Here is a 21,754-nt window from a genome sequence, read left to right on the forward strand (position 1 = left end):
TCCAGTTTCCTGAACTAGATGATCAGCTCTCAAAGATATAGAGTATGGTTTCTAATTCTTTTCTAATCCACCAGGTCAATTTTTTTAAAAAGCTGGTTCCAAGTTTAGTTTTGTTCTTTGCAAGAAAAAAATTTGCTTTGGTAATTATGATCAATTTTTTGTCTGCTGGGCTTTTTTGTTGTTCTAATTAAAAGTATAGTTGCCATAAATTATAATGTTGAAACACTATGTTGTACACCTGAAACTAATGTGATATTGTATGCCTTCCAGGTCAACTGCTTCCTCTAGGTATACAGAGCTGACTGATGTGCCAGTTAAGCCCAGAGAAAGGAGATAAGACTGCAAAGAGCAGTGATTGTTTTGCAAACTTGTTTGCATAACTACTTTTGAGTTGCATTGAACATAATTGCTTTTTCTCATTGTGTGTTTACAATGGGCAAGGTTTTAAATCTCCATTATCTTCAGATTCCTACTGGTAGGTTTGCATTTGAGTCACTCTTCAAATTCCCTTCTGATACTGTAATTCTACAATTCTGTTAATAAAAAATATAACACGAATTAACTCAATCAACTACATCAAAGGGATAGGGTGTTCAGTGGCTTTTTCTACAATGCCAATGGGAGCCAAGTGGGGGAGACTGCCCAAGTGAAGTTGTGTGGTTAGACATTCTTTTTATCAAATCTTCCAAAGAGTCCTCAGGCCTGTGGAGAATTTGTAGAAGGTGGATGGACATGGACAAACTAAATGAAAAGTTGAAAGGCTAGTTCACCGAGACAGAGGATTGCAGTTTCCTATAAACATAGATGTTTTTAAAACAGGACTATTGTTAAGAGTTTATATTGTTAAGAGAACTCAGAAGTGGAAACAGAATCAGTTGTGGTGGTGACCACAACTCAGAAGTAGAAACCACACTTTAATTTTGCACAAAATTGCTAGTTGTAGCTCTTTTCTTTACTTATGACTTTTCATTTAGACTGCGAGGATTACATTTATATGTGTGTCAAATAACATCTTGAAAGTAGATGGAAGAAAACACTTTGCTCTCAGTCATTTGTACTAACCCACATATTGTCAAGTACAAATGATTTCTAACATACTAGCAGAGATACACTCATATCAAAGTCAATACAATCATGGGAGTGAAAAGTGGAAGGAACAAATAGTCAATGGTGGCTCTGAAGAAGGACAGGAAGGCTGAAGAGAGAGAAGGAAGACGACCATGAGAACAAGGAAAAGTAAGTTCTTATTTTGGAAAATCTTGTTTATGTGAAATCTTGATTAATATAGGAATTAACAGTGTGTTAAAAAATGCTGAGAGCTTATTATAAAGATAAGGCTAATTATCAGTGTTACTGGGCCAACATGCTACTGAGGATTGGCTATCAGTAGCTTAAAACTGTTTATCATTTTCATCTAAAAACTACTCTTTGGGGAAATAAAACTAACCATTTTAGCTATAGAAAAAGTGGACTGAAATTCTAGTAAGAATTTCAAAGTGAAATTTGCCTTCCATTGTTTGGCCTCGAGTTCTCTAATAGTCACCTATGCTAACAGTGGGGTTCCACACTTCTTTTCTATAGTAATTCTGACTTGTCACTTGACACATAGTATAGATTCAAGATATAGTTGTTAAAAATGAATTAAGTGAATGTGCAGAGAATGATCTTAGAAATATTGAGTTCTGCAAAAGCCTTGATAGATCGAAGCAAAGCATTCATTTCAACCTATACCCTATTTGAAAATTAAAAACCTCCCAGAAGATAGTTGAAATTTGATGTTTGTAGGGCATAAACTGTACACAAACAGGACAACATTTTAATGCAATTTATTTGAAATGCTCCCAGAAAAGTTTAAGGCCATTATACAAAAACATTCATTTCATCAAAACATTCATTAACTTCCTTCCCATAGGCCGTCACTTGACAGATCTCTTCTCTCAACACTCTGGCTGAAGTGGCCGATGGCTCCTGCAAAGAATGATTCATTCTTTTCCCCACCATCAGTTTCTCTCTGCTTCTAGCTGTAACAGGTTCATTCATTCACTAAATCAATAACTTGAGAAACAAAGCAGTTTTAAATAAACTTGTAATAGAAAAAAAATTCACCATATTTAAAATCTATAAATACAGAGATATGTTTACAGGGTAAAACTGACCACAGTATTTTTTGTTTTTGAAAAATAAGCAATTACCTTGTTTTTATATTGCTAAATCTTGTCACACAGCTTCTCTGAATGTACGATTAGGTGTACATAATAAAATGACAACATAGTATTTACTGCTTTCTTTTATGTAAACTTGAAAGATGCAGAAGAGTAAAAAACTTTTTTGGCAATAATTTAGCATCATTACTAATAGTGCTGGTGTGGGTATAATTTTGCACAGGTCAAATATTTACACTCTTAGGGAGCTTCTCTGTGTATTCAGTTAACTTTTTTTTTTTTAAAGGTCTATGACCCACCCTGCACTGTAAATCAAGGCTGGACAAAGAGATACTAGTTTGGCTACCTGATTCTAATTAATCATAGTTAATTAAGTTGGCCTTTGGAGAATATAATTATGATGTTGATCACAGCACAGACTGAGACATGGCATACTCAGGACCCAAAAGTAGAGCAGGAGACCCCAAGGCTCTGGCTGTTTCCAGAAGGGAACCTGGACCTTACTTTTTTCTTTTAATGTTTCTCACATAAGGTCATCATGAAGGACTTCTTTCAAATTCTTCCTTCTCACATGTTTCTATAAACAGAGTCACTGAATTGGTTTGCCTTTTTTCCTCATCTCTTCATCTACGCTCTAAAATATGAGTGGGCCTCGGCAGATGAAACACAATGAAGATGGGGTTTCCTGCCAGGTTTCCCCAGGCCCTTTAAGTTCTATTCTGATCTTTTAGGCTAGAAACTGCTCTGAAAGGCAAGCCCACGACTATGATAGTGGCTCTCAGGTACAATGTGCATTTCAGTTCAAGGTTCAGTGCTGAAAGCTGTTTTTGTGCTGGTCCTTTTAAGGTCGTGCTCTATTTCATGTCCTAATAGATTGTTGCATCAAATTTGCACTGGATGACATTACAAGGTCAACAGGGTGGTTCTTCCTTTGCAAAATTAAGCCTCCAGAACAGAACCTCCACAGATGTTTCCATGCTTTCTGGTTGTATAACATCAAATCAAGTTCACTATACCAATTGATCGTTCCTGGTTTTCCTTCAAATGCCATCACAATACATGAGTGACTCCTCATACACAAGTGACTTCTTCATGCCCTGTTTGTCAAGGTCCTCTAAATTCTGTGCCTTCAGCTACTGCATCAAAGAGCTAGAAAAGCACTAGAGAAACATGGAAGGGCCCCATAAGAATCTATATGAAACAGTAGTTTAGAGACTCTTTTTCTTTTTAAGCCAGCAGGACATTTGAAAATAACTTGTTCAAGTACCTCTTCATCCATCCAGACACTTGTGAAATACAATACAGGAGAACAGTTGCTACACATTCCAGCTTACACAGACAAATTGGCAGTTACAGTACTAGGGAAAAAGGTACAGATACAAGAGACTGGGTCAACATGGCCACAAAAGTATTAAAAAGTGCTTCTCCAAACCGTTCCATGTGTGGAATGCAAATACTGTACAGGTAGGACACAGGGCTACATCCCGGAAGTACATGCTTCTGTCAGACATTGCTTTCAATGTGCCTGCTATTCCCACAGGAAGAGTCTGTCTGTTCCATGTGCTCACAGTCGATGCTGACCTCACTTGTGTCCATACTACAGTCTGATTCACTGTCCGACTGGTCCATCTGCTCAAGTTTTGTTTCTCCCTGTGGCTCCCTGCTCCCGGTGGCAGGATTTAGGAACGGTCCCTCCAAGCCAAGCTCCCCAGCCTGTCCAGTAGCACACAGAACTGCTTCTTTGGCTTGACGAATACAGTTGAGCCACTGCTGTTTGTTGAAGGTGTCATTGGCTTGTAGTGAGTGGGTCTGACTTTGGGATCCATTTTTGAAACTTACTCTAAAGAAGTTTTTAACTAGAAATGAAAAAAAAAACCATAAAAAAGGTCAATGGTCATATATTCCTCTAGGCCAAAGGTAACATATGTAGTGACACTAACCTCTAGTACTCATGCAGACATTACTGAATGCAAAATGTGTCCCACTCATCCAGGATATGGCTCAACAATAACCTGCAGCCACTATCAATCAACCAGAGTTGACACAGGCTAGCTCAGTTGCCCTCAGAAGGTAGCAAATGGATATCAGCCCGGAAAAACTAAGTCATGTTTCAGGGAACCCCAAAGTACTGGTTACCAAACTGGCTGCATGTCAAAATGCCCCATGGAGCTTATTAAAAATACAGATGTCTGGGCCCTACCTTTAGAGGTTTGGATTCAATAGTTCTAAGATGTGCCTAATAGTCTATAATTTGAACAATTTCCTCAAGCTAGAGATTTTTGCAAGTTTAAGAAGCTCTTTGTAACATCAAAACATGTCTGTGAATCTCCACATGATGGTACCCTTTTATTTGGTATCCAGTGATTGAGAAGATATGTAATAACATAAAGCTGTTATAAATTCAGTTTTATTAAAAAATGAAATTACATTTTAATTGGCTCAACAGGAGTTATGTGCATTTAAAAAACAATATTGTACAATATGGAAGACGTTTTATTTAGTTTAATAACAATATCAACTGGCATTTAATGGGCCCCACATGCCATGTGCAATGCTTGGTTCACAAAAGCATCTGCATTGAGTCAGTTCCCTTGCATGATCCTTGTAGTCAAGACTGGGAACCACCACTTAAGATAAATTCAGTCTCCACTCTTTGCTGTTGGGCAAGCCTTAACTCCTCTATGTTTCAGTTTCCTTAACTGTAAAATACTGGGAAACAAAGATAATCTACCTTATAAGGTTATTAAGAGGAATAAATGTGACAATACACATAAGTCCTCTTACAATGCCTGGCACATAGCCAGTGTTCAAGAAATATAAATTATTACTACCACTACTATCACTAGGGCGGAGGGACTGATGAGTAGGTAAGAGGTAGTACATATTAATTACTTTGACAATATGATGCCGATGTTAACCCAGAAGGTTCAAATGTCACTTTCTCAAAGAAGAGTTCCCTGACCAATTCATCTAACACAGATCTCCTACTGCTATTTCTATCTATCCTCTTATGGCTTTAGTTTTCTTAACAGCTCCCAGAATTTCATGTTTCTCATCTATCTCATCCATTACAATGTAAGCTCCATAGAGGCAAGGCATTTACTGTACTTTGCCATGTATAGTGGACACCCACATTTTTGGCCCAAACTTTCAGGACAAAAATCTTTCACTTTAAGTTTTTAATTCAATTATTTATTTATTTATTTATATTTAGAAACAAAACCAACTAACGTATTCCAGGGTATTATTTTGCCTATGGATATTGTTATTGCTTTCTAGAATTACTTTTAATGCATAAGTATAAATAAAAGAAGTAAAAACATTTATATAGATACAGAATTAGTACTACCCACATATAATGCACACTCTTATTTTGTGCAAAAAAGTGTGCGTTACACACTGCAAAATATGGATCACCAGTGTGTACTAGTGCCTAGAACAGTGCTTGACACAGAGAAGATATTTGATAGACATTGTTAGCTTCTCTTGGTTGACTCCTTTGTTCAGTTCAGGTTAGTGAAGCCCACTTGAGTAAGTACAGATGAACCCTCAGTCTAATCAACCACCCATTCTTATCTCTTTAGGGACAAGTCTGCAGCTCAACTACGGAAGCCATGCAACTGGTATCTACAAATGCACCATCTAGTATTAAGCATGCTTTTATCCAACAGAAAGATAGAGAAAAGGAGCTTAAGAAGCACCAGTTATGTGCAGACAGGTTCACTTGCAGTATCTTATTTAATCCTTACGGCAACCTTATGGAATAAGTATGTATGCATTCCCACTTTGCAGATGAAAAACTGATGCTCACAGGGATAGAAAAAGCTACACAATCAATAAGCGATCATATAGCCCTGGGATGCAGTTTAACTCCAACACCATGGTTCTTCTCTTTTCACCAGTCAGTCACTCACTCTGAACCACCACTGCAGGTGGTGAACCACCACCTCAACAGGTCAAAACAAATAGTCACCCATACTTCTCTCATTGTTGCTGAATGCCCCTCGCAGGGAACCGCCCAGCCTCACTTCTCCATCCTGCAGGTCTTCCAGCAAGAGGTCCTTCACGGGGATCGGCTGCCGGTACAACTGGTAGCAGAGCTGCTCATTGTGGGTGACAGGTCGGGTGATCACGAGTACTTCTTGGAACAGGAAAACATGCAGTTTCTACAAGAGAAGAATCCACAGAATCTCCCTAAGCAACAGTCTAATGAGTAGTTGATCACTGGACTAAGAGGTCTGCAGGTACCAAGTTCACACTGGATTGCACACTTCTAGGCTCAAATCTACCTCCAGGTGAATATAAGTTGGGATTTGCAGGTCTCAGGCATTTGCAGATGTATCCATTGCTTTTGTTATAGGAGCACCTCCCTAGGGTCCCCTGGAGAAAATCTTTCTGCCCACAGACACCCACAGCCAGGACTGCCTTCATTCACACTGCCATTCAGAACCTTGTGGACACACACTGCGCTAGCTCTCATAAGAAAAAATGAAAAGTGGGGAATAGAGAGAATAAAGCGGGTAGTGAGGGGGAAAAGTTAGTACCTTCCTAGCTTTGGTTTTTATGATGCAATATAATTTTAAGAGATCCAATGAACAACAGTCTCTAAAGAATGAGATTGATATATCAAAGCCTAATATTAATCTTTGCTTCCCAAACTCAAAAAACAAAAACAAAAACCTTGTTCCTTTAACCAAAGAGCTGATTATCAGCTTCATCCGGGCACTTCAATTTGGAACACTGCCCATTCTGAGGAAACTAGAGCATGCTGCCACAGCCACAAAGAAAAAAGATCAAAGAAGTTGTCCTTCTCAGTTAACCATCAGAACCTCAGTTCTCTGAAGAGGCTGTACTTAAAAGGCTGAAGGCTGATGTGTGTATTGTGGGCAAAAAGAAAATCTCAAAAATAAAGTCTTGTGTTAAATCACATCACGAAAGCAATTTTTCTGGGTGGAGAGGGGCTAAATTGGCTCCATTAAATTCCATATGTGACTCTTCTCACTATTTGGAAATGCTTAGGAATTGAAGTGAAAAAATCCACAACTTTGCAGCTGGGTTCTGGTTTTCTAGTGGAAATATTTGGGATTGTCAGCTTAAGGGTCTTGAAGAGGAAACCAGAAGAATAGGGGTAGAAACTCACATTGGAATTTTTTTTTTTTTGGCTATAGAATAGTATGTATGTTTCTCTTCCTGAGTCAGTTTTTAGATGAATTTTAAAATTTATTGGCATAAACTTGTTTCTGGTAGTATCTTATCCTCTTTGTTATTAAAGTATAGTTGATGCACAATATCACACTAGCTTTAGGTGTACAACATTGTGATTTGACACATATATCTTATGAAGTGATTACTACCTTAAGTCTAGTAACCACTTGTCACCATACAAAATTATATTATTGACTATATTCCCTGTACTGTATGTGCATGCTGTGACTTAATTATTTTATAACTGGAAGTTTGTATCTTATTCCCCTTCACCTTTTCACCCATCTAGAATCTTGATATGGGGCAGAGGAAGCACATTCAGCATTATCAGATAATTTGATATTTGGAAGAAATGAGACCTACCCCTATCCTACCATAGACAGACAGACAGAGAGACAGGGAGGCACACACTGCCCCCTCCAAAACTCCAGAAACTAAAGCTTAACTAAATGTTGGCTGGTGGAAACACAAATCATAATTCTGTATTGGGGTGGGGGAATGAGATTTTATGCTTATCAAAATGATTAAATATGCATTTAAAATAGTTGAAAAACACAGTACAGTACAAAATAACCAAGTTAAGAGCTTTTTTAGGTGAGAGATGGTACAAAGAATGTGTTAAAACTGTTCTTTTGCCCTGGCTGGCGTAGCTCAGTGGATTGAGCGCGGGCTGCGAACCAGGCATCGCAGGTTCGATTCCCAGTCAGGGCACATGCCTAGGGTGCAGGCCATGGCCCCCAGCAACTGCACATTGATGTTTCTCTCTCTCTCTCTCTTCCTTCCCTCTCTAAAAGTAAAAAAATAAATAAAATCTTAAAAAAAAGAAAGTGGGCAAATAATAAAAAAAAACAACAAATTGTTCTTTTGGGGGCAAGGGAGAGAAGGGGTTGGTTGTTGTTGTACACAATAAACATCAGAGATATTTAAACTTTTTCTACTTTAATCCATCCACTAGCCAAGGTAGGCAGTTTGAACTCAGATTATCTGGGACCCTTTAAGAAGGTTTATTATCCCTTACTTAGGAAAGTTCACTGAGGATTCCTCTTACTTTCTGTTTCTTTTTGTCCTCAAACTACTAAGCTCTTTTCTTGACCTAAGACTTTGTTTATAAAGACTTCTACAATTCTACTAAGGGGAAAAAACCTAAAACAAACCTCTCACCCCAACTACTATCGTTCTCAAAAATTTGTCTGCCCACCATATGACCTAGAGTTCATCTTTAACGCCCTAGACCCATTCAACCAGTCTTATCCTTGACTGATGGACAGAAAGAGAATAGGCCCTCATCTCATGGAGCAATGCATCTTCCCAACTGTGTCCCACAGGGCTTCCAAGAAAGAACAGTCAAGGAGCCAGAGCATCTAATGTTACAAGTCCACCAGTGCTTTCCAAAAATCAGCAAGAAGCAGAATGCAGCCTTTTACCAATTGGTCACTCCCTAGCAATTAGTCACTCCCATAGTCAAAGAGAAACACTTTTCAAGCAGTGGCCTGTGACAGGTCTCATTATTTCCATTGCTCCATCAGCTGGCTGAATCCAGCAGCACTGATTAGGGGCTATGACATGTACTCAATTATTCCAAGGAACATTGCCAAGCCTGCTCTTAAATGCTACTTCACAGTCCAGGTCAAAATGGTGTCCCTTAAATCATCACAGCTCTATTAAGAACCCTTCAATATGGTTTTAGCTTTTATTCCAACATATTGAAGATAAAATATAATCAAAGTGGAGACTCTTTTTCAACACTGAATTTAAATATATATCACATAATAAAATTTATATATTATATAAAACATATTTTACATTATAATATATAACATATTAGCATTCATTTCTACTGGCTATACATAAAAATAATCTTGTTATTTTTGAATGAATCTTGAACTCTCATATAACTCAAATCCATCCTTTCTTTATACAAGCATTCACTCATTCACTCATTCATTCACTCACCCACTCATTCACCTAACATTACTGAGTGCCTTTGCATGTGCCAGGTCCCCATAACAGGCGCTGGAGATTGACAAGGCACAGTGTTCGCTCTAAAAGAGCATGTGGTATAACAGAAGATACTGACAGAGAGATGGAGAATTACAACCCACTGTAGTAAGCACTCTAGGGGAGATTTGTCCATGTTTCTATGATAGGAGAGGAAGAACAATTTCAATATCTACTCAGGAATAAATGCCAAGAAATGGGGTATCTATAGGTCAGAGGTAGATATATGGCTAATGGAGGTAGGTTATTACTTAAAAAAACAAAACACTGGCCTCAAAATGTCAGTCTTGTAGGTGGGTACCAATTCCTGAGACAGAAAAGGGTTTCCAACAAGGCTAAATGTATTCAATTTAAGAGCTGTTTCTCTGAGATCACCTGTTGTTTTGTGATACCAAAGTGGGAGAAGATAACTGTTCTGTGTTTGTTTTTGAAGGTCAGGATCAAACAAAATAAAAAGTTAGCAACTCTATGTTGGTTTCCAAAATTCTTTCTGACTATGGACTGGTCATGAAATTTTAAAATATGTATATAATATATACTTTATATAATACATAAACTATAAAGATATATATTTATAATGTGTATTATAAATTATGAATTATTTAAAATTATAGATTATAAACATATATATAATATGTATTACTTATATAGAAACTAGAACTATATAGTATATAAATGTATATTAAAATGTATGTAATTATACATATTCATGTATATGGGGTTCTAACAGAAGACACCAGAAAACATATGTATTTATAATATGTAATACATAGAAATTAGAACTATATAATTTATAAATGTATATTAAAATGTACATGATTACACATACCCATATATATATATATGGCATTCCCAGACACAAAAGACATGAGAAAAACTATTTCTGTCTAAAGAATGTGACCCTGGGTAGGAAAGGCATAGTAATAGAAGGTTCAGCATCAAGTGGATTAAAGTTGGGGGAGGCCCAGGATGAGACCACTGAAGAGGAGCCACTACTCACCACGCCCCGGTTGTTCTTCAGTTCACCATGACAACACAGTACTCTTGAGTTGTCAATCAGGGAGTCTTTCTGGCCTTCTTCCAAGTAAAGAAGCCGTTCTTTATAATAACGACATTCAGATTCCCCAGTCTTGGTGTTGATTTCTGCTACAATTCCCTGAATGATGTTTATCTATGGAAACAAAAAAGAAAGTACGGGGAATGTAAGCAAATTACCCATATCAACAAGACCCAGGGGCTCAGCCTACAAAGTCACCAAGATATACCTGGATCTAATTCTGAGATTCTGTTATCTAAGTTGCTGCTTTGGTAAAAGGGAAAAATAAAGGCCTTTAATATACTGTATCTATCTATCCATCTATATACATACACATGTGGATATACACACATACATTTATTGTACATACATGCAAATATTTGTATCAAATATAAAACTAATGTTAAGCAATAATTTGAGAGGATAAGATATAAGGTACCATTTTCGATGTGTAGGATTCACAGCTACTAAGGTCCAGACTGCACATTTCTTAAAAATATGTACATGCATGCCCATGCCTATAGCACATGTGAATAAGTTAGGGGGCAGAGAAATTTCAAAGCAATGGTGATGCAATGTTGTTAATACAAAATGAAGTGAAACAAAACAAAAAGAGTATGGCACTGAGACATGATCAGTGGGCATTTGTTCTGATGATGTGTTGTTCTATCACACAGATACATCTAAAAGTTAGAAAATACTACAAAACAAAGGAACAAAAAAATCAGTTGAGTAAAAACTCTAAGTTGCCAGTCAAAGGCAAAGTAATGATTTCCTCAGCAGGGTCCTCTGTCTCCTAACAGTGAAAAGACCAAAATTCTCATCTTCCCTACGGTAGTGTTAACTGAAAAGAACTTAACAGATGAGAAATGTTAAGAAGGCCTCTTCCTGGTCACGGTTACTTAATGGAAAAACCTTTTAATCTCTGAAAAGCAAGGTTTTAAAAGCAAATTTTACTTAGCAGAAAGTTACCAGGTCTTATAATATGTTAAGTGGTAGAGAATTATCTCTAAGATGAAGTGATTATTTTTGACATGCTAGTGAAATGATCTGCTCAAAACAAGTGGACAAAACTTCTACCAGTTATAACACTAGAACTTCTATGTAAGTTTAATATAAGATCTGACAGCTCTGAGCTGAAGCCTAGTGACGGTATCCTATGAACAGATGTATAATCTACACACTTTTGTAGCTATTAAGAGTTTCAAAGATCATTTATTTATTCTTTTCTCTATTTCCTATTTTGGTGGTAGAACTACTTGGATAATTAAAAAACATTATTTTAAAAAATACAGAGTCATTGTATCATAAAATAATATTTCTGGCCTTTTATATCAACATAATATTAAATAGAGATCCTATGAAATTAATCTGAGTTTAAAATCTTTTTAAATTTATTGAATGTATTGGGGTGACACTGGTTAGTAAATTATACATAGGTTTCAGGTACAATTCTATAATGCACCACCTTTCATCTGTTTTATTAACACAAAATAAGTAATAATAGAACACTTTTATATACAAACTTCCTGTTTCTTTTTCCCTCTTGGTTTTCAAAGATGACTGATTATTTACTGTTACCTTCAAAAACAAAAAAGAAACTTCACAAAATATGCTAAAGCTATGATTCATCCTTCAACTTAATTATACTATTTTTTGTTGAGCATCTGTTCATTGTTAAAGTAGGTGGTGGCATTCAAAGAAATGAGAGGGTCTCTATCCTCAAGAAGCTTAAAATGTATAGAAGGTATCTGAGCAATTGCTTCATGTCTACTTTATCCTTTTACTTTACTACATTTTTAATATGTTGTAGAGTCTATATTTTTTCCTTGTTTTTAAAGATCTTAACATTAATTGCTATGATTCTGAAGTTAATTATCTGTAGGTATACCTGGGCAGCTAAAATTAACCAGTACATGAATCAATTTTTTGAGTTTCCTACAAGTACCCAGGAAACCAGAAGGAAGGTATACTACAGGTATAAAGATGTATTCATTTCCTAATTTAACTCAGGAACTGAGGAGCTGGCATATCACATGAAGGTTAATAAATGCAAACACCACAGTGACTACTATCAAATTGTGCTTTTTTCTCCAGTGTTTGAAAAAGTATAAAGAGACAAAACAATGGAAATCACCAGTGTTATTCCATATTCTGTGTGTACATTTACAATAGTAACCCTGGTTAGCTTTATTAAAAATATTATTTTGTATTTATATCCACCTGCATACCAGGAGAGTCTAATCTTTCTGCACTGGTTCTTGAGAGAATTTATTTCACAGAATTTCAGCAAGCAAAAATGTTAAATATACCAGATTGTCAATAGCAAACAGTTATAGTAGTTGTACATTTAAATTAAATTTACTATTGCATCTCTCATCAAAACAAAGGAAAGGGACTGGTAAAGGAAGATGATGAGAAATACCTGGTATAGATCAGGGATCAAGCCCACATGTGCTGGAGTTATCATTCTCAGAGTGGAATCTGAAAGCTCTGTCTGTCTAGTCCTGTGTGTGGTAATATCATCTGCTCATAGGCTCCTGACATGAATCAAGAAAGCAGCCTTCACTGCTGTTGCAATGAAAACAGGACTGTCCTTCCCATTGATTTCAGTGATTTTTTTTAAGGAGTTGGGGAACAGTGGTGGGTGGGCAGAGGGGAGAGATGGTTGGCGAGATCTTTCCTGCTGAAATAGTCCTGATCATTTAAAATGTTAAACAACCAACTCCCTGGAATATCTGAGTATCCAAAGTTCTATTTTAAGAAGTTCTCTTTTGGGGGAAATTTCTATCAACCTCCAAAACTCTATTAAGAAATTCTAATAATGATGTGGCAGTTTATGCACTGCATTAAAAACAAAATCTTTCTTTAGATCTGAATCATAGGACTGAATGCTTGGTTTGGAAGCAATTTATGTAGAGTTCTCTGCTTTTTGAAAATTTGCATAGGTGGAAAATGTATTCAGGGAACATATAAGTCAAGCTACATTGGTAATGTGGGTTTTATGTTTGACAAACATTCAGGAAGCTCCCGAGAGTACAGCGCTAAATATTTCTGCTCATCTGGAGTAATGATACAAGGATTTTGAAAAGATTTTAAAAAAAATGCCTATATTGTGCAAATGAGCATTTAGAAAACTTGCTTTGTAGACATTTTTAAATGCAGGTATATTATGCTTCATGTACAAAATCTGCCTGAATTAGTAGATGCAGAGTCAGCTTCTGAAAACGGCATTACCTGTTATGTATCAGGGAAATTGGTTCATGCTTTCATATTGCAAACAGTCATATTCTTGTCTGTTTTTAAATTCAAACTTTAGCTCACAGGTGTTTTTTTTTTACACAGTGTTACTCTTTCATGCTGCATATTAAGAAGAAATCTTTACAATAAAACTCTAAGCAGGCTTGTGTGCTTTAAAAAAGTAATTATTTAGACTAAGTGAGAGCTCCCCGTTTTCATTACTGCAGACCACACACTGGCTAGGATGAAACATGGGAAGGAGGCAACACTATTGCACTCTTCCCAGAAATAAAAACAGACATGATGAACTGAGATGGGTCTCATCCCTGGTGCCTGTGTCCCCATTATGGTGAACTGGGGACCTGGTCTGTGTGAGCTGGGCGTGCCAGATGCCTCATGAATCAGGAGTCTTTTCTCATTCTTTTCTATCCCTACATGGAGGCATGTGGCCCAGTTCTGCACCAATGAGGCCTCTCCACAAAGCTTGGTGGCCAGAGAGCTTTCTGTAGTTCCAAAGGCTACAGGGCTCAAAGTGGTCAAGCTTTCAACTCCATGGTTAGGATCATAAAAAAGTGGAAAAGGCATGGGATTTTCAGTCTACACTGACAGGTTGAGACATCAACTCCATCACTTGCTGACTCTGGACCTGGCAAGTTCTTTTACCCGTCCAAGCCTCATCTGGAAAATGGTCCTAACAAGAACAGTTATCTCATAGATTACTATGAGGATTAAACAAGATACATACCTATAAGGCAATTACATAAAGCTTATTTACTAGGTATTCAAGAAATGCCAGCAGGTATTACTATTATTGTTGTTGTTATTACTACTTATTATTAAACCATTCTTTGGGAGGAGATAGGCTGTTTGCTCAGCAGATTCAAGGCTTCTGATTTGCAAACCACCTATGTATGTCCTCACTCTGGCACTGTCACAGATCCAGTTAGGGAATGAGCCCTGTGAATTGATCTCTTAGCATCCCCCATGGCCACCTGACTAAGCAGGTTTCCATGACTGCACATTTAGACAGCTGCAACATCCTCCCGACTCGCCTTCCTGTCCCTAGTTTCTGCCTCCTCTGTCCCCTGTCCTACAGATGAGAAGAGCAACATGTCCAAGGTTACAGCTTGTCAGTGATGGTGCTGGGATTTGAACTCTAAATCCCAGCTACGTAGAAAACAAAACACGTCAAAGAAATAATGTCCCAAATCGATATTTAAAACCCTCTATAATCAGATATAAGCCCATCCTCTGCCTTCTCTGTTACTGTTTCCTCAGATTATGCTCCACCTCAGGCTCACTGATGTGCCATTCTCCCCAGGTGGAACCTGTCCTGTCACTTCTTCACACCTTTGCCCAGGCCATTTGTTCCTCCTGGCCACTCATCTCCTCTGCCTGTCCCACAGGGCACCCCAATCAGAATGGAGCTCTCTGGGCAGAATGCTCAAAGTTTGCAATATTCTCAGGATATAGACTCCATTTTTCTTGATCTTCTCTTATTGCTGGGGAAGAACTCATATTTTCCCATTCAATAAACATTCACTGGTGAGCAGGACTAGGTCCCCACTGCAATTGGAGGTCAAAGAGACCTGAACCTTAAATGGGGTGTTGATTTTAAAAATGGGCTTTGAGGCTAAGATAAAAGGCAATTCCAATTTGCTAACTATACAAAGATATTTGATTTAAAATCTCTAAGATATTAATCCTGAGAGCAATGGTAACCAACAGTTACAGAATAAAAAACTTAGAATCAAAGAAACCTTAGACAAGATGGCAGCTTGTCTCCTCACACAACCACATCAGAAGTACAACTAAATTATAGAACAACTTTCACTCAGAACTGGCAGAAAGTGAGTTGAACAGAAGTCTGACAAGTAAGGAATGAAACCACATCTATTCCAATTGGTAGGAGGGGTAGAGATACAGAATGGGTTGGTTCCACATCTGTGTGTGGTGGATACAAATTTGGGAGAGATAGCTTGGGAGTGAGAAGTCCCAGCCCCACACCAGTTCTCCCATCCCACAGTACTGGTATCAGTACCAGAAAGATATCAGTGGGGATTGAGTCCGTGGAAGAAACTTCTGGAGTCCCAACCAGGTCCTCTTAAAGAACCCACACACAAACTGACTCAGACTCATTCCCTTTGAGCTCAAGCACCAGGGTACCAGTTTGAAAGGCACCATTGGCACACAGGGAGGAACTAAAGTGGCTGGCATCAAGACAAAAGCTAGGGGACAGCTTTCTCCCAGACAGAAAGGTGGGCAGAACCACAGAGCTGGCAGGCAGAGGCCATATCTGAGACTTCATCAACCTGGCTAACACTTTTGTCCCACCCTGGAGATCCGCTGAGGCTCTGTCCCACCCAACTTACAGCTGTAAATAGTAGCTTTTCTATATGAATGGCTGGTCTTGGCTCAAGCTTCACAACTTCCTAAATCCTTTTAAATGAGCAACAGCTGGTCTCAGTGAGGCCCCAGTCCCTTGCTAAGTGGCTCCAGGCCCAGAACTAGCAGCAGCCATCCTAGAGTCACAGGTTGGCTTCACCTGAAAATCTCCAAGCCCAGCACAAGAACAATCTCGGATTGTTCTATAGCTCAGGCAGGGTGGTCCCAGGCAAAACATAGGGGAGGGGCTGACCTTGGCTTGCACCATTGGGGAAATCCCAGGGTCTGCACACCCAGTGGACAGCTACAGACAATGTCAGACCATGACCATCCTGCCCCTGCATAACTGAACCTCCACAGAGGGAGGAGGTTGGTGGTCAGTGGTTAAAGACAATCCTTGCAACTGACTGACCTGGGTAAATCCTTCCCATTGACCTGCCAACAGCAACCAAGAATCAACTACAAGAGGGTGTACTCAACCCACACAAAGGGCACACTGAGCTTGGGTGACAGGGCTGCCTGTGCCACTGGTCCCTATAGGATACCTACTACATTAGGCCATGATACCAAGACAGGGAGTCATAGCAACTCTACTTAGTACATAGAAACAAACACAGGGAGGCTGCCAAAATGAAGAGACAAAGAAACATGATTCAAGTGAAAAAACAGATCAAAACCCCAGAAAAAAGAACTAAACAAAATAGAGATAAGCAATCTATCAGATGCAGAGTTCAAAACATTGGTTACAAGGATGCTCAAAGAACTTAGTGAGGACCTCAAATGCATAAAAAAGATCCAGTAAGAAATGAAGGCTATGCTAATTGAAATAACAGTAACAGTTGTATCAGGGAAATAGCAGTAGAGTGAATAAAGCCGAGAAATCAAATCATTGATTTGGGACATAAGGAAGAGAAAAACAACCAATCAGAAAAATAAGAAAAAGAAGAAGAAGAAGAAAAAAACAAAAGAGGATAGTGTAAGCAGCCTCTGGGACAACCTCAAGAGATCCAACATTCACATCATAGGGGTGCCAGAAAAAGAGAAAGAGTAAGAAATTGGAAATCTATTTGAAAAAATAATGAAAGATGATTTCCCTAATTTGGTGAAGGAAATACATATGCAAGTCCAGGAAGCACAGAGAGTCCCAAACAAGATGGATTCAAAGAGGCCTACTCCAAGACACAGCATAATTAAAATGCCAAAGGTTAAAGATAAAGAGAAAATCTTAAAAACAGGAAGAGAAATGCAGTTAGTTACCTACAGGGGATTTCCCATAAGACTGTCAGTTGACTTCTCAAAAGAAACTTTGCAGGCTAAAAGGGACAGGCAAGATATATTCAAAGTCATGAAAAGCAGGGACTTACAGCCAAGGCTGCTCTACCTAGCAAAGCTATCATTTAAAATTGAAGGGCAGATAAAGAGCTTCCCAAACAAGAAAAAACTACAGGAGTTCATCATCATCAAACCATTATTATATGAAATGTCAAAGGGACTTATTTAAGAAAAGAAGATCAGCCCTGGCTGGCGTAGCTCAGTGGACTGAGCGCGGACTGCGAACCCAAGTGTCACAAGTTCGATTCCCAGTCAGGTTACAAGCCTGGGTTGCAGGCCATGACCCCCAGCAACCGCACATTGATGTTTCTCTCTTTCTCTCTTTCTCCCTCCATTCCCTCTCTAAAAATAAATAAATAAAATCTTAAAAAAAGAGAAAAGATCAAAACTATGAATAATAAAATGGCAATAAATACATACCTGTCAACAATTGAATCTAAAAAACAAACTAAGCAAGAACAAAGACAGAATCATGGATACAGAGAGCATTTTGATGGTTGCCACATGTGAAGGGGGAGGGGAAGAATGGGTGAGAAAGTGAGGGAATTAAGAAGTACAAACAGGCAGTTATAGAATAGCCATGGCGATATTAAGAACAGTACAAGAAATGGAGTAGCCAAAGAACTTATATGCATGACCCATGGTCATGAACAACTGTGTGGGGTTTGCCTGAGGGAATGGCGTGGGATGCTGTGTGGAGGGGGACAACGGGGAAAAATTGAGACAACTGTAAAAGCATAATCAATAAAAGTTGAAAAAAAACAAAGGGACCTCAGAGAGCATTTCATGTAAAGACTATATGTTATTTATAGATTAGGAAATCAAGGCAGAGAAAGAAGTAACTTGCAAAATTAAAACATAGTTGATGGCACAGCCAAATCTGGAACCTAAGATTCCTGAATCTTGTGCACCCAAGGACCCTTCATTCACCCATCTACCTAATTCTCTACCATTACACAGGGAAAACATCACAGCAAGAGAGAAAGAAACCAACTTACAGCTTCTTCCAGGTGCTGGTGATCTGGATTATCATTTGGTGTGTGCCTCAGGATTTCTCGAAGAAGCAGAGGGTATTTTACCAGGCGGCTTCTTGGAATATCGAGGAAATTCCAGAGGTCCAGTTTGCGGCTAAAGGGGGATTCTAAACATCGCTGGAGGAAATCCTGGACTCTGTGATCTTGTTTCTTGTGGTCCAGCAAAGCTTTGGCGGCTACTTGATTGCTGCAGTAGCTGTCATAGGAGCTAAGACAGGGTAGCTGAGAAAGGAATGTCAGAAGAGGGTTGGAGTGTTAAAATAACTGAAGCTACAAGTTAACATCACTTGTTGGGACTGAACAAAACCTGAACAGGTCTCCAGGCCTGGCCAACACTCTTCATCTGCAGGGCTGGAGGATACAGACCAATGGAATCTTCAAAATGGCAGGTAATGAAGTTTTTTTAGGTGTTGGTTTGCTTGCACACACTAATTCTCTTAGTTACATGTTTATTTTCTTGATTATTTAGATTCCTGTCCTAATTTGTTTGCATTGTGGCCAGTCTAAGCTAGAAACAAAAGAACTAAAATAATTTCATATACATATAGTTTAGGATTTTCCTAAACTTCCAAAAGTATCTGGGGAGGGGAAAGCTGCCTAATAAAAAAAAAGAATTTCTTTAAAAATTATTCATAAGAAACATATCTGGAAGACTTTGTGGCATAAAAGAAAGCAAGGATTCAGACTCCACAGCCCAGCCCTTGGCACAGCCTGGTGCAGGCACCTCTGTGTGAGCTTAAGGTTAACTGAGTCCAAGGCAGACCAATTATAAAGAATGCCAAGAACTTAAAGGAAAAGTATAATTAGTAAAAAATTAGATGCAAGAAGCATTTAGTAAAATCTTTTAAATTAGTTCTGACAGGCCAGAAATCATCCTTGGCTCTACCTAATGGTTAACATCACAATACCATGCAAAAAGCAATTTAAGCTTAAAAATTTTGGGACACTCCAACTCTACTATCTCCCTTCCAGTAAAATACTAATTTCTCTGACATGTTCCATTAGTCAAATCATGCAAACAGAGTCACAGACTCAGGAAAAGGGTTGCTTCTCTTCCTTTGCCACTCCTCCCTCTTAGTGGCACCCAACACCATTCTCCTAATGCATGTGCTGTCAGCTTCCTGAACATTAACTGAGGCAATAAAATGCAGTCAATGGCCCTGCTGTGTGCTTCTCTCCCTGGGATTACAAAGCCACATTCACCACAACACCTGCTCTGCAGGGGGTTCAGTGCAACACATGTTTGCATCCTCAGTGCTTTGCACTGGGCTTACTTACTCTACAGCAAAGTTTGTATTCTGAATGAACAAATAAATGTATGTTAATGGATTACCAGATTATGATGGTTTGGGAACACAGCTGAAAAATAAATGGTGGCAGCATCTGAACAATGGGTCAAAGTTTAAATATTCTGTTGCTTCTTTTATACATCTTACTGAAATTATTTTCTCAGTGACTTAAACCAGAAAAAAATACCAAGGAAGTAATGTTTTAAAAGTTCACTGTTGAGTTTAACATTCCTTGGAAATGTCTACCTTCCTTAAATGTTATGAAAAACCTCTATTTGTGTTAAAAAAAAAAAGAGCTGCAGAAATTCTTTCCTCAAACCTGTATTTGAAAGTAATAGTAATTGGTACCGACACACCCCTCTCCAGATGTGGTATTGTGGCTTGTAATTTAGATTTTCAGAGTTAATTAAAACGAGCCTCAGGCCCTCCCAATTTCATTTCCACTTCCTTGTCTTTTAAAGAGACTTGGAAATGCCCAATGTTTTCATTATAGAGAGACAAATCGGCAGTAATCATCGGATGTAAACTAGTGAGAAATCCCCCAAACACTGCTGCTCACTGCCCAATGGGCCATTACTATCTGTGATCCTGCCAGCCCTGCTGCCATGGCAACCAGATCCAGCCCCGGTCCTGTGTTCACACCTAACAGGGTGCTCATTTCCTGGGCATGACCTGAAAGGCTATTGGTTCAGCCCACTGAATACAGAAGACCACAGGTGATCTATAACTGAATCGGAAATGAAGAATGTACACATCTTGGTTCCCAACTACATACATGTGTACTTACATGAAATGCAAGAGGCAATAGATAAGCACAGTGGTTAAGAAGAAAGATCCAGGAACCAGGGAGAATCATGTTCAAAGCCTAACTCAGACAGTTACTAGTAAGGTGATAGTTCTGAGCCTCAGTTTCTCCACTTACAAAACACACATACTAATGTCCTTCTTTCTTCTAATGAAATAAGGCAGATAAAAAGTGTAGCACAAGCTTGGCTCCTGATTAAGAATCAGTAAGTACTAGCTATTATTATTATCTATCTCTAGAATATTTTTATTGGAGAAATTGTGGTTTAGAGAAGCAAAACTACTTGCTCAGCTGGAGACAAAACCGGTCTGAAGTGTGTTCTCTCCACATCCCACCCCCAAAGCTCTGAACTCACCATCTCTTTAAATAGACTATCAAGAAATAATTTATGAGGGAAACTCTCATTTTTTTTTTTAGAAATTCTTTCTATCTCCCTAACATTGTGAAAAGTGACAGAACAAATCTATATGCTCCCATGTACCCTGCCTCTCTCTTTGGAATTAAAATTTAATTAGAACCCAAATTAACATGAGAACTTGCTGCCCTGAACAGCTTATAAATTATTTTATTACTGAAAAAAACGTTAACTCAAAGATAAGTCACTTGGGAAATTGTTTCTTCATGACAGGGGAGGCTTATGAGAGCAGGCTGGCCCATCAGAGAGAGTGATCCTCAGTAACCAGGGTGATTTCTTGAGAAAAGAAAATCACCATTCTGTTTAAGGTCTTCAGAGTAAAAGTAATTGATTCATTCTAAGGTCAAAAAGACTGGCCAGGGCTAACCCACTTGGGAGGCTCACTTGTTTAAAAGATTTGTTTTTATTTTTTTCTTTTTCCTTTGGGGGGAAATAAATCAATTTTTCATGGGTCAAATGGGCTCTGACTTCTTTCATTCAAAGCCCACTAAGATGTTTATTTTGTTCTGTTAAAAAGACCAGAACTCAAACAGATGTACCCCTTCGTTTACAGTTCCCACTCACACAAACACTTCTGCAGCTAAAAGAGGGAAAACATTTAATAGCTCGTCAGGCCTGATAAATAAGGACCATTTCTCATGAGGTCTGGTAACAATAGTCCAGTTGTTTAATTTTAGGCTACTCCTCAAGCTGCAAGTCCCCATTTGATGTCTGACGGGTCCAGATAGCAATGAGGCAGCATGGTCTCATTTCCTTTGGGTATGTACAGAACAGGACTGCAAAAGCTACCCCCCAGATCAAACCAATTTTTTAGTAAAAGCAATAAACATTTCATTTAGGAAAAAAATAATAA

At 38.4% G+C, this 21,754-nt stretch overlaps 1 protein-coding gene across 10 annotated transcripts in view; it reads right to left on the minus strand.

Annotated features, from left to right (window-relative positions):
* Positions 1-1,810: 1,810 nt before the first annotated feature.
* ARHGEF3 (Rho guanine nucleotide exchange factor 3) overlaps positions 1,811-21,754 on the minus strand; it is a 321,899-nt gene continuing 301,955 nt past the window's right edge. For all 10 annotated transcript variants that reach the window (XM_045832234.1, XM_045832233.1, XM_045832236.1 and 7 more), the window contains 4 exons: positions 18,357-18,614; positions 10,366-10,536; positions 6,142-6,328; positions 1,811-4,018 (listed from right to left, as the gene is read on the minus strand). In XM_045832234.1, coding sequence (XP_045688190.1) covers positions 3,666-4,018; positions 6,142-6,328; positions 10,366-10,536; positions 18,357-18,614 — 969 coding nt within the window. In that variant the 3' untranslated portion in view covers positions 1,811-3,665. The remainder of the gene's footprint in view (positions 4,019-6,141; positions 6,329-10,365; positions 10,537-18,356; positions 18,615-21,754) is intronic.

Source organism: Phyllostomus hastatus, unplaced genomic scaffold, assembly GCF_019186645.2.
Source record: "Phyllostomus hastatus isolate PE091 unplaced genomic scaffold, TTU_PhHast_1.1 phas_contig_16, whole genome shotgun sequence".
Classification (NCBI taxonomy): Eukaryota; Metazoa; Chordata; class Mammalia; order Chiroptera; family Phyllostomidae; genus Phyllostomus; species Phyllostomus hastatus.